The sequence below is a fragment of the Glycine soja genome, chromosome 19, assembly GCF_004193775.1.
Source record: "Glycine soja cultivar W05 chromosome 19, ASM419377v2, whole genome shotgun sequence".
Classification (NCBI taxonomy): Eukaryota; Viridiplantae; Streptophyta; class Magnoliopsida; order Fabales; family Fabaceae; genus Glycine; species Glycine soja.
Window position 1 is genome coordinate 31,256,746 of NC_041020.1, and position 11,851 is coordinate 31,268,596.

Genomic DNA, 11,851 nt, shown 5'->3' on the forward strand with positions numbered 1-11,851 from the left:
TGAATTCTATGAAGTCATATTTGCAAATTTGATTTTCATAAAAAAAAAAAACATTAAATTTTACAGCAATATAATAACTTTATGAAATTATCATATTATTAGAGAACATCTTCCATACTAACGTTGAAAAAATGTTGGGATTACGACCCATGGTAGGAAGAATTCAACCCTACCCACGATACATTTCATGCTGTGGTGAAGGTCCCAAAAGGTGCCCCACCACATCATCAACGCAGTTATTTACCAGGGACTATATTATAAAGTATACAAGGTGCTACTAGCTAGTCTTTTAACACATTAACATATTTATTTTATGGTGAAAACATATTAACATTATTGTTAGCAACTCTATGTGTCGGTGGGCACTTAGCATAGCCAGCCCAGCTTGAAAACGATGAATGGCACATTGAGTAGCGTTGCACGTGTTCACGCGCCTTGTGCATTTTTAGTAACAATTTTGAATTTTTTTAAACTCTTTTTACGGTATTAATTATTTTCCTATATTTATTTTTTTTAAATCTAAATTATTATTTTTTATTTTTTTTAATTTTTTTAAAAAATAATAATAATATAAAATCAGACATCATTGTTATAATGTTATATGATAAAAATATATATTACTAGATCATTGCAATATTTTTTTTTAATTTCAAGGTCTATTTGTTTCAAAATTGATTAAAATAAAGTAAATTTAAAATTATTTAAAAGCATGTATGTTGTATTAAAATAAATATGAGGGTGTATAAAAAAAATGAGTGTTAGAAGTGTTATTAATTTTCTTAACTACTTAAAATTATTTAAGGTACACGCTCCTTGAATGCGCGTGAGGAAACTTTTTTCACTTCCAAATATAGCTTTGTTTTTATTATTTTTATTATTAATGAGGTCTACATTTTCAGCCCCGGGATCCCATCATGATTCAGTCACCAAGCATCATGATTTTATTATTTCCGGTGGCTTGCAGTAAACGACGTCGTTTCTGGTTAACATGAATTATTCTTATCCAACGATAAGGGGTAACTCCGTACACACTTTTTTTCGAGTATCAATTCTCACAAAACATTGAAAAATCGATAACCAATGAATTAGAATATTATACTGTTTAGTTTAATAACATTTCGCAAATCATTATATCTACCCTCTTATTGGTACAAAATTAGCCACTTTTCCTTTTATCACTCAGATACTATGGTTCTGCTACATTTTCATATTCCCAATAGCGAGAAAGGTACACGCATAACAAGAACCGCAAAAAGTATTAAATCAAATAAAAAAGAAAATGCATATAAAGAGTAAATTTTGTGCTACTACTATATTTTTTAGTAATTAATTTTATCCATTAAGTTTTATCAATTAAGTTTTAAACTTTGATTATAATATACATTTTATCCATTATAAGTATAATAATTAATTAAGATAAAAGGTAAAAAATAAAAATATTTATTTATATAAAAAGAAACAATTTTTAGTAATTGTATTTTTCTAATAAAATTAGATTTATTAATTTGTTTATCATTACTAGCTTAACTTTAAATTGACATAAAAATATATTATAATAAAAATATTCACAAATCTTAAAAATTAATTAGAATGAATTAAAAAATTTATAATGTTTATTTAGAAAAAAAGACACGGTTTATTTTAGTTGTGTATTTTTTTCTTAAATCAAATTAACAGCTCAATTTTTTTAGTTGAAATTTTTAATGGTTGATTTTTTTTAAATGGTAAATTAATGACTAAAATAATTTTATTTATTGTGAATATTCTGCGCTTTTTCTGTTCATACTTCATCTAGTAATGTTCTTCTTCTAGTAATAATAAATTATTTTTACTATCTTTTTAAGACATTCTCCATTTTCTCCATTTTCATACACTTGCAGAGACTCTTCCATAGATATGGTGGTGGCGACCCTCTTGCAGTTCGAGCTAGCTGTTGCATCTTTCTGATTTCTACCTGCCACTGCTTTCCCCGGTACTCACTCTTCTTACATTTCAAGCATTCTCTCTACTTCAAACTTGTCATCACTTTTGCTTCTGTATTTAACCTGACACCATATTCTGCAATGCATTATCATTTTTCTACTTGGTTTTGCCTTCAAGTTCTGAACTTTACTACTGGGGTTTCTCCAGCACTTGCTTGATCTGAGTCCTTCTGTTTGTCTCTGATGTTTTGTTGTTTTTTTCTTTCTTTTTTTTCTATTTTTGTTTGGTGTGTCATGGTTGGTCTCAATTTATCTGCACCAAACTTGCTTTAAGTGAAGTTAAATTTTAGTGTCTTAAATAGCTTAGCGGTCTTGTCCTTACATTGTGTCTTCAGTGTTGGAGGTTTGTTCAAGATAAACCGCCAAATCTTGGGTTGGCTGCTTCACTGGCAAAGTTACTCCTTTTCTGCGTTTCTCCAACTTCCCCTTTTGTTTTCTTTCCCCTTATTGAGTCAACTATACTTAATAATTAGTGAGTTCAAATACCACTCATTGCTAGCTGACTTGGATTGTTGGTAAAATGCAAATCTCAATCTGATTTATTGCAGTCTGTTGCACTTCAGAGGGCTTGTGATTGTTCAACTGCCTATTCAATTGCACTTAAGTAAGAAGTTTTGTTTTGAAAGGACCTTATCTTCGCCACAGCAGCAATGAAAGGAAAGAACAGGAGAAGTGGTGGTGTTGTCCATATGGAATACCTCATTCACATTCAGGAGATTAAGCCTTGGCCCCCATCACAATCTCTCAGATCGCTTCGTTCTGTGTTGATACAATGGGAGAATGGTGATCGCTCTTCAGGGTCTACTGGTGTTGTTTCACCTTCGCTTGGTCCTAATTCTGCTCCTGGTGAGGCAAAACTCGAGTTTAATGAGTCATTTAGGCTTCCTGTAACTCTGTCAAGGGATATGTCTATTCGAAATAGTACTGCTGCTGTGTTCCAGAAGAATTGTTTGGAGTTTCACTTGCATGAAACTCGAAGAGATAAGACCACTAAAGGGCAGTTGCTGGGGACTGCCATCATAGACTTGGCAGATTGTGGTGTACTTAGAGAGACCTTGAGCATTCGTACGCCATTGAACTGCCAGAGGAACTACAGAAACACAGATCAGCCACTTTTGTTCATTCAAATTGAGCCTGTTGAAAAGAGTCGCCCTAAGTCCTCCTTGAAGGACAGCTTGACAAAGGGAAATAATGGCAGTGAATCTGTATCAGCATTGATGAATGGAGAGTATGCTGAGGAAGCTGAGATCACCTCTTTTACTGATGACGATGTTTCCTCTCATTCATCTGTGGCCGCAGTCACTACTTCCTCGGAGTCTAGTGCGTGTATGCCCCCCGAACATGAAGAGGTATTTACCCACATACCATTCTCTTATTTATAGCAATGTACATTTCTTTTGCTCTAACCATGTTAGTGTCTGTAACAACTTTTATTTCCTCCGGCCTTATTCCACGAATATAGTTTTTTAAATACGAGGAAGTCGTCACAATGTTTAGATGCTTTGCACTTGTTGACCAGGGTTTTAGAACTTGCCATCAAATACTTGATTGGTCCCTTTCACATTAAACTGTTTTTATGAATCACTACAAGGAAAATAAGAAATCCTATTTTGTTATACTTTCAATTACCCGAGTATAGGATAGGAAGAAAGCACATGAACAAAGAGAAAAAAGTGGGAAAATGGATGAGCAAGAATAGGGATTAATTTCCATTTGTTATAACAAATTATGCAAGTAGACAGAAGATAAGGGAGTGCATTATGTGTGAGTTGGTTAAATGAACAGGAAGGAAACTGTCAGGGGCATGAATTGAGTGATTTGGGTGGTAGGGAGGTTGCGGCCCCAGGGACAGTGCTGCTTATTCAGTCTTTACTATTTTTCTGTTTATCATTTCATTTTACCAATCATCTTCCATAGTTGGTTCCATAACAATAGAAGTAAGGGGATCTCTAGTGTGATTCTAATAAAATCCCAGTTTCCTATCCATATCTAATTACATGTTTCCTTACACATTTCTATTTGCTATAAGGGGCATGGTAATGCTTGCATTCTGCTTGCTCGGTAGATCTAAATATGATAGTACATTAAGAAAATTCTTGTCAAGCCATAAGGGGCATGATTATGCTTGCTTTTTGCTTGTTGGGTATATCTATATATAATAATATATAAGAAAAATCTCATCAAGCCATGTAGTAATTGCTACTGAATTGCAGAATGGACCAGCTCAAAACAGTGGTAGCAATGACAAGGAGCATGAGCATCCCTTGACCTCAGAGACAAGAGTTGAGAAGTTGAATGTGATGGAACAAGATGCATATGAGAGACTGGAGAGGAGTTCTTCCTATGTGTCATCTATGGATGTGTCCTCTGAAGTCGGGAGTCCAGTAAATGGTCATACCTCTATTACAAGCACTCCCAATCATAGATCAGCAACAACCCCAAAGCAGGTTGCTTCTTTGAATGCTGATTCTTCTTCCCCAACCTTGGAGGAAAATTCTAAGAGCAGGTCCAGAATCAGTGATGATGAAAATTTGGATCAGGAGAGTTGTGAAAAAGTTGCCAATTGTAGAAATATGAGTACAGTTGTACAAAGAAACAATAACGAAAGTGATTTTGACATTTATTCTAGCAACACTACGTCTCTAGACAGTAATTACCTCGTGGACACGAATCCAAGCTTTGGTTTGGAAACCAAAGACAAATTAAGTGAGAGTTGTGAGGAAGTTGACAAAAGCCGTGTGCTGGAGGGGGGAAGTGATAACTATTACAGTTCCATTCAAGATCAGCATGGAAATGAAATGTTTCATTCTGATAAGCAATATCATGTAGAAGATGAATCAGTGGCAGAAGGTTCAAAAGATCAAGTTTTATTGAGTAGCAATTCATATTCTTTTGGTGGGTCAGATAATGGTATGAAAGGCAATGTTCTGAAAAATGAAAGATTGAAGAATGTGAGGTCTGTAAGGTCATCAGCAGACTCAGTTAGGAATATTGGGTCACTTGGTAACAATCATCTCATTGAGGTAAAGGAAAATGGTGTTAATGGAGATGCCCAAAATAATGGAGCGAACATTCGAAGCAGTGACAGAAAAGATGCCAAGGTTTATCCAAGGGAAGCCAGAAATGCCATTTTAGACAACAAGATTGAGCACTTGGAAAACAAGATAAAGATGCTTGAAGGAGAGTTAAGAGAAGCTGCTGCTATTGAGGCTGCTTTATATTCAGTAGTTGCTGAGCATGGAAGCTCCATGAGTAAGGTTCATGCCCCAGCTCGGCGCCTTTCAAGGCTGTACCTTCATGCTTGTAAAGAAAATTTTCAAGCAAGAAGGGCTGGGGCAGCTAAAAGTGCTGTTTCTGGGTTAGTCCTTGTTGCAAAGGCATGTGGAAATGATGTCCCAAGGTAAGCTTGAGTTATATGGGTTACTGCCATATTTTTGGGTACAATGGTTACTTCATTTTATTCCAAGTGTATGTATCCATTGTTCTATTACTAGTCAACATAATATTTTAAACACAAGTTGCTTCATCATGAGAAGTTTGGGATTTATTTCTAATTAAAAAAAAATATGTCTTTAATTAATTAACACAGAAAACAATAAGCTTGTTTGGCATGAGGAAAACTTTACACATACAATGCTCTGTTTAAAATGGAACAAACTAATTCTAGTTGCAATAAAAAAAAAAAAAAGATAATACAAGGTTGCATGGCATATAAGGTGGATATCCTGCATGAAACTCTCAGCTGAATAGATCAGATTAGATATTAGTGGTTGCTGGTTATTACTGCATAACATTGAGTTACAGTTTCATCATAAACTGTAATAACTGCCTTGGTGATTAACCTCTTGCATTTGGATACAGGTTGACATTTTGGTTGTCTAATTCTATTGTGCTGAGAACAATTATAAGCAAAACTACCAAAGGCATGACACCATCTAATCCTTCTGGATCTAGTACAAGAAGGAGGAATGGAGAAGGGAATGGCAAGGTAACACAACCATTACTATGGAGGGGGTTCTCTCCTAGGAAAAACGAAAATACAGCTTTTGAATATGGAGGTATAGGTAGCTGGGATGACCCAAATATGTTCACATCAGCATTGGAAAAGGTGGAAGCTTGGATCTTCTCTCGCATTGTGGAATCTATTTGGTGGCAGGTAACACTTTTGTCCCATATTCCCTTTCAACAATCCTAAAGTTCCCATACAAGCTCATTATTAATATCAAATAATTCCATTGGCATCTAACATGGATCATTCTTTCTCTATGTCCAGTCTTTGACTCCACATATGCAGCTTGCTGATGCAAAGGCCACTTGTAAGGATTCAGCGAAAAACTATAAAAATATGTCTAGCTCATGTGATCAAGAGCAGGGGAATTTATCACTAGGTATTTGGAAGAATGCATTTAGAGAAGCCTGTGAAAGGCTTTGTCCTATCCGAGCTGGAGGTCACGAGTGTGGCTGTTTATCTGTGCTGCCTAGATTGGTTAGTCTACCAGTTCCTTCATCCTTTCCTTCTATTTATTAAGGATAAATAAGTCAAGTTTTTTGTTGTAGTACCTTTTTGTATTGTCCCTTTTCAATTGTCATTTATCAGTAGGTTTAGTCAGCATGGGTAGCAAAAGAGCTTTGAAATGGATGATTGTCGAAATAAAGAATAATAAGGAGTCAGGAGTGTATGTATTTTTGACTGGAGCATAGTGCCTCCAACTGAATCCTCATGGGAGGAATAGGGCGAGAAAGTATGATTTCTGCAAATTGCTGCAGCTGAAGCCAAAATATTTCCATCCCCCCTCCCCCTCCAGGATGGGAAACCAAACTCCCCCAACAAACTGATATCTTTGAATATATTTATCAATATTTATCTATGTTTTGTCAAATTGGGCGATGAAATTAACCTCAGACTGCATTTTACTTTTATTCTAGATAATGGAGCAGTGTGTGGCAAGATTAGATGTTGCTATGTTCAATGCCATTCTTCGGGAATCTGATGATGATATTCCAACTGATCCTGTATCTGATCCCATTAGTGATCCCAAGGTTCTCCCCATTCCACCTGGTCAATCAAGCTTCGGAGCTGGTGCGCAGCTAAAAACTGCGGTAATTTCTCTGATGTATAGTTTTTTATGTGAACTATATATCTGGCTGTCTACTCATGAATGTAATTCCAACCTACTGGTATAGGTTCAACTTACTCGTGAATGCAATTCCAACTTACAATTATAGATTCAATTTACTCCTTTTTTTCTGCTAGTATCCATTTGTGTCTGGAATGCACCTTTAAAGTAAGCCAGGAGTATAATTTTTGGCCTGGAGTGGGCCACTAATATAATGAAAAATTAGAGGATGATTTGATTTCTCATATGTTCTATATGATGTCAATGGAGATAAGTTGGTCATAACCGATAAGTTCTTTTCATCTGTGTTCTGGATTTCTCAGATTGGTAACTGGTCTAGATGGCTGACTGACCTATTTGGTATGGATGATGATGACCCACTTGAGGATAGAGATGAAAATGACCTTGATAGCAATGATGGAAGTCAAAATACCTTAAAGTCCTTTCATCTTCTTAATGCATTAAGCGACCTCCTGATGCTTCCTAAGGATATGCTCTTAAATGCATCCATCAGGAAAGAGGTTAGCCAATAAACTTGTGTTTTCCATCATAGAATTAACTTGCCACGCATTTCTTCTCCTTATTCATTCTTTCATCCTTGTTTGTGAAGGTGTGTCCAATGTTTAGTGCATCACTAATCAAGAAGATTTTAGACAATTTTGTCCCAGATGAATTTTGCCCTGATCCAATTCCCACTGATGTTTTTGAAGCTCTGGACTCACAGGTTAGATAAACAAATTTGCATTTAGTTGTCCTTTGGTTCTCATTATTTATAGGATTTCTAGTTTGACATTTCATACATGCCTAACGAAAACAATGGGTAAATGAAATTGACATGTCTCATCATATGTATGATGTTACAATGTTCTATGATTAATTGATTAAGAAACTCCAACAAATTTGGCTTATGGTCTCTAGATTTGTTTTTTAATTCGACACAGGATGATCTTGAGGATGAAAATGAGTCTATCAACAACTTCCCCTGCAATGCAGCTCCCATTGCATATTCCCCTCCATCATCAACTACCATTACAAGTATTACTGGGGAGATTGGAAGTGAATCTCAGCTGAGAAGAAGCAAATCTTCTGTTGTTAGGAAGTCATACACCAGTGATGACGAGCTCGATGAAATAAACTATCCATTATCTTCCATATTGAATAGTGGCTCCTCCTCACCAGCATCATCAAAGCCCAACTGGAAGTGGAAAGACAGTCGTGATGAATCTGCCGTCAGATATGAACTCCTCAGGGATGTTTGGATGAACAGTGAATGACCTTGCACAGATTAGATTTCACCCTTTTTCCTGTAGCATTTCTTTGGTGTCACTGTAAAAAGAAAGATATATACTCTAGGTTTTAATAGAACAAAAAGTATTGAAAAACGAGATGGTGCAAATGGCATGCTTATAAATAATGATTGTACGAGTCTTTGCGTGTATCGTACAATAAGGTCATGTGAGATTAATTTCTGAGTTGCTTTGTGTATGTGATTTGTTTTCAGATGCTGATTTTGCTTGGGTTGAATCCGAGTTTGATAAACAAAAGAAATTCAAGTACAACTCACCTCGAAAAGAAGAGGAAGAATTTGAAGATTAAAATATTTAATAGCACGTGAGAATTGAAAGGAAGAAATGCAAACAATTTTGGTCTTTTGTGACTACAATTTTGCGTGAACCCCATTGGCTGTAGTCGAATATGACAAGGCTTTACAAAAAGAAATACTATATGATATTTGAGACAGTCACAGAAACCAGGCAGAAAATTTTAGGTAACTTCTAATATTTTACAACATCACATGATAAAGTGATTCTGGGACTGGGGACCAGGAAAAATTAACTAGAAAAAGAGATTACATAGGAGCCATTGAACAAAAAAAGACAACACGTACTGACTATCAGGATTTAGGACCACACAATACGTATTGATTCATTCAAACTTGGACGGTTGCACTACAGAAAAAACTAAGCATTCTCAAAATTTTGAAAAACAATCACCGATTTAGACACCGACACAATTTCTAGGAAATTGTAGCCTCTCGTATTCAAATATACTAGAATGCCGACAATGGATTGATGCCATAGAAGATCGGTTGCCATTCTTCACGCAGTTAACTTCTGTGAAGACCTAAGAGCATTAATATGCCGAAGATGTAGTGCTGCAAGAAGTCCCTTCCAGGTTTCTCCATGCCCACCTGCTACTTCAAAGTTAAGAAGTTTCTTCTGCTTCCTGTAGTAATCTTCCAAGAGCTTGCACTACAAGAGACAGATACCCCACAAAAACTTAGTACAAATAATAAGGCGCAGAGTGACTAGTATACTAGAAACAAACAAAGGCGAATAAAGTATCTCAAACTAGCATATTCTAAGCACAACTTTAGAGTGAGGTTGGGAAAATCTTTTTTTTTTTTTTTTTAACTAAATCAAACACACACAAAAATGGAAATAAGAGAGAGAGGGATAATATATAGTCACCTTGTCTGCATGACTTTGGTCATGATCATCCTGCAATTGTTTTGTTGTCCTGGAGCTGGTCATAAGAATATATTCTTGGTAAGCATTAAATTTTCGAGTTCCTAGATTCTTTTTCCTTAACTCCTCTTCTGAACATTTGAAATTCACCACCAGATCAACACGAGCAATGTGATCAAGAATCTCCTGAAAAACATCACGAGACATTTTTTGAGAATGAATAAAATTGTAAAATTACGAGCAGTTCATGATTTTGAAAGATGAAATGAAACAGCTTACAGCTTGGATCCTTGTTCGTGGGAATCCATCAAGAATGAACCCAGTTTCGCCTCTCGAGTATCCATCCTCCAATCTCTTCGATAGTAGACCAAAAATAATATCCTCAGGGACAAGTTTTCCATGATCCAGGGTATGTGATATCTGCATCGGAGGAACCCCATGTCAAACCAATATTAATTAAGAAAACAATTTTACCACCCATTACCCTAATGGTATTTTTGGACTTGGAGCACAGGAAAAAATCAGGAAAAAGAGATGAGTAATGATGTACTTTCTTTTGTTTAATAAAAGAGAATAAAAAGAGGCAGAGAGAGAGAGAGAGAGAATTTGACCTTTAAAAGTAAAAGTTCAATTTTTTCTTCTATTTGGTCTTCAATTTAAATTTAAATTTCAAAATTTTCTCTCTTCTCTTCCTCACCTTTCCTCTGAACCATTTTGTTAAAACGCGTAACATTTAAATATTCATTTGTTTCACAATAATGAGTATAAAAATCCAATCAAAAGAATAAATGACACAGTATAAAAATCTCACAATTCATAATATTTGGTAGATAGTGTGTTGATTTTTACAGTAACTATCTTAAACGTCACATTCAGTTAAAAAAATCCTAAAAAGTCACATAAAAATCAGTGTAATAATGATTTTACAATGTAAATGCATGTATCATTCATTCAATAAGTAACTATTAATTTTCTAATAAACTTAAATCAAATAAGCTTAACAAAATTCGTAATAATAAGAACTTCTGCTTCCAGTGTTTAACCACTAAATTTTTTAGAGGATTAAAGTGGGCAGAAGAAAAATACTACTATTTTACTTGACGATCAAAATGTTTAAAAATGTAATTAACATTACGATCAAGTATAACTCCGAAGGATTCAATTCCAATTTTCTCTAAACTTCAACCCCCCTCAACATCACATTTCGTAATAATCATTTGACAAGGAAAAAAAAAAGCTAAAGAAAAAGTAAACATTTAAAACGAATCTTCAGTTCAGTCACATTCTTACAACGCGCATAACGGTCTAAGATACAAGCCGTGTAAAATTTTTCATTTGCAGGCACTGATAGAAACTTTCCATAACGGTAATGACCTAATTTTCCCTTCATTTAATTCTCACGATTTTTTTAAATGCAAAAGAAATACTCTTCCAGAATTGGAGAGAATTATAAAGAAATGAAAGTCAGATAGAAACCCTAAAGATCGAAGAATTGATTAATTTACCTGCTGGTAGAGAGAGGAGCGAGGGTTGAGGTCCTGGCTGAGGAGCGTGGCCATGGAAATGTGCGGGACTTCTAGAAGCTTCGAGAGTCTCTGAGCGAACTGGTGCCTCTTGGCGCCGGGCTCCCCTATCATCACCCACTGCACTCCGTTCTCCGGCGCGCAACCCTGCGCGTCCAGTGCGCCACGTGGCGCGCGCTCCTCTTCCATCTCCTCCTCGTCGTCGTAGTCGTCGTCGTCGTAGTAGCACTGGACCGCAGCCGCCGATCCGAACCCGCGGTTGGGCCGGAGCCCGAGAGCGGCAGTCCTCAGTCGCGCGATCGCGGCCATGGCGACGGCGGCGGCGTTTGTTTGGTTGCTGAGGTTTTGGGCGAGTGGGAAATGGGAATGGCTGCGTGAGAGAGAAATAGAGAACATAGAGGTTTAGAGGGGATTTTGATATTTGGGGTTAGGGAGGCACTGTTTGTGGTGTGTAATTACGGGAGTGCCACTTGCGGGCGCGTGGCGGGAGCAAGAGCGATTTGCCACTTGTGATTGGAGATAAATACATAGATCACTTGATTAGACAAAAGTGATTAAGATTGAATGTTCTACAAAAGTTTAATTTTTTTATGAAAATAATTATTTGATCATATTTTATTTATTTCTTGGTTCAAATTTTAATTACTCATATCTCTTTTTTTTTATGATGAATAGGAAAATGAAGACTAAAAAAGATGGTTTAATTGTAAAATTTTTCTATTTTACTTATTATATTAAATCAGTCTCATATTTTTTAATTT

The 11,851-nt window shown here is 35.9% G+C and overlaps 2 protein-coding genes across 4 annotated transcripts; one reads left to right on the forward strand and one right to left on the reverse strand.

Moving 5' to 3' along the window:
* Nucleotides 1-1,830: 1,830 nt before the first annotated feature.
* On the forward strand, nucleotides 1,831-8,607 carry LOC114398945. 3 transcript variants are annotated; one of them, XM_028361036.1, is made up of 9 exons: nucleotides 1,831-1,972; nucleotides 2,531-3,331; nucleotides 4,196-5,382; nucleotides 5,844-6,138; nucleotides 6,256-6,468; nucleotides 6,909-7,082; nucleotides 7,423-7,620; nucleotides 7,710-7,823; nucleotides 8,041-8,607. In XM_028361036.1, the coding sequence occupies exons 2-9, from the start codon at nucleotides 2,633-2,635 to the stop codon at nucleotides 8,371-8,373; spliced, it is 3,213 nt and encodes a 1,070-aa protein (XP_028216837.1). In that variant the 5' UTR covers nucleotides 1,831-1,972; nucleotides 2,531-2,632; the 3' UTR covers nucleotides 8,374-8,607. The 3 variants fall into 3 exon arrangements, with proteins under 3 accessions (XP_028216837.1, XP_028216838.1, XP_028216839.1); XM_028361037.1 differs by having other exon boundaries at nucleotides 2,546-3,331; XM_028361038.1 differs by having other exon boundaries at nucleotides 2,609-3,331.
* A 197-nt stretch (nucleotides 8,608-8,804) lies between these two features.
* LOC114398946 (probable adenylate kinase 7, mitochondrial) lies at nucleotides 8,805-11,637 on the reverse strand. The gene is made up of 4 exons (XM_028361039.1): nucleotides 11,073-11,637; nucleotides 9,847-9,987; nucleotides 9,571-9,753; nucleotides 8,805-9,351 (listed from the first exon to the last, which is right to left on the reverse strand). The coding sequence occupies exons 1-4, from the start codon at nucleotides 11,484-11,486 to the stop codon at nucleotides 9,199-9,201; spliced, it is 891 nt and encodes a 296-aa protein (XP_028216840.1). The 5' UTR covers nucleotides 11,487-11,637; the 3' UTR covers nucleotides 8,805-9,198.
* Between the last annotated feature and the right edge of the window lie 214 nt (nucleotides 11,638-11,851).

What these genes read in the sequence shown, in the direction of transcription:
- LOC114398945 (XM_028361036.1), top strand. Translation starts at nt 2,633, where the DNA reads ATGAAAGGAAAGAACAGGAGAAGTGGTGGTGTTGTCCATATGGAATAC. An exon ending in GTGCGCAGCTAAAAACTGCG is followed by an intron (nt 7,083 to 7,422) that starts GTAATTTCTCTG and finishes TGGATTTCTCAG; the next exon opens with ATTGGTAACTGGTCTAGATG. An exon ending in TTGAAGCTCTGGACTCACAG is followed by an intron (nt 7,824 to 8,040) that starts GTTAGATAAACA and finishes AATTCGACACAG; the next exon opens with GATGATCTTGAGGATGAAAA.
- LOC114398946 (XM_028361039.1), bottom strand. Translation starts at nt 11,486, where the DNA reads ATGTTCTCTATTTCTCTCTCACGCAGCCATTCCCATTTCCCACTCGCC. An exon ending in GCTCCTCTCTCTACCAGCAG is followed by an intron (nt 9,988 to 11,072) that starts GTAAATTAATCA and finishes CCTCCGATGCAG; the next exon opens with ATATCACATACCCTGGATCA. An exon ending in CACGAACAAGGATCCAAGCT is followed by an intron (nt 9,754 to 9,846) that starts GTAAGCTGTTTC and finishes GATGTTTTTCAG; the next exon opens with GAGATTCTTGATCACATTGC.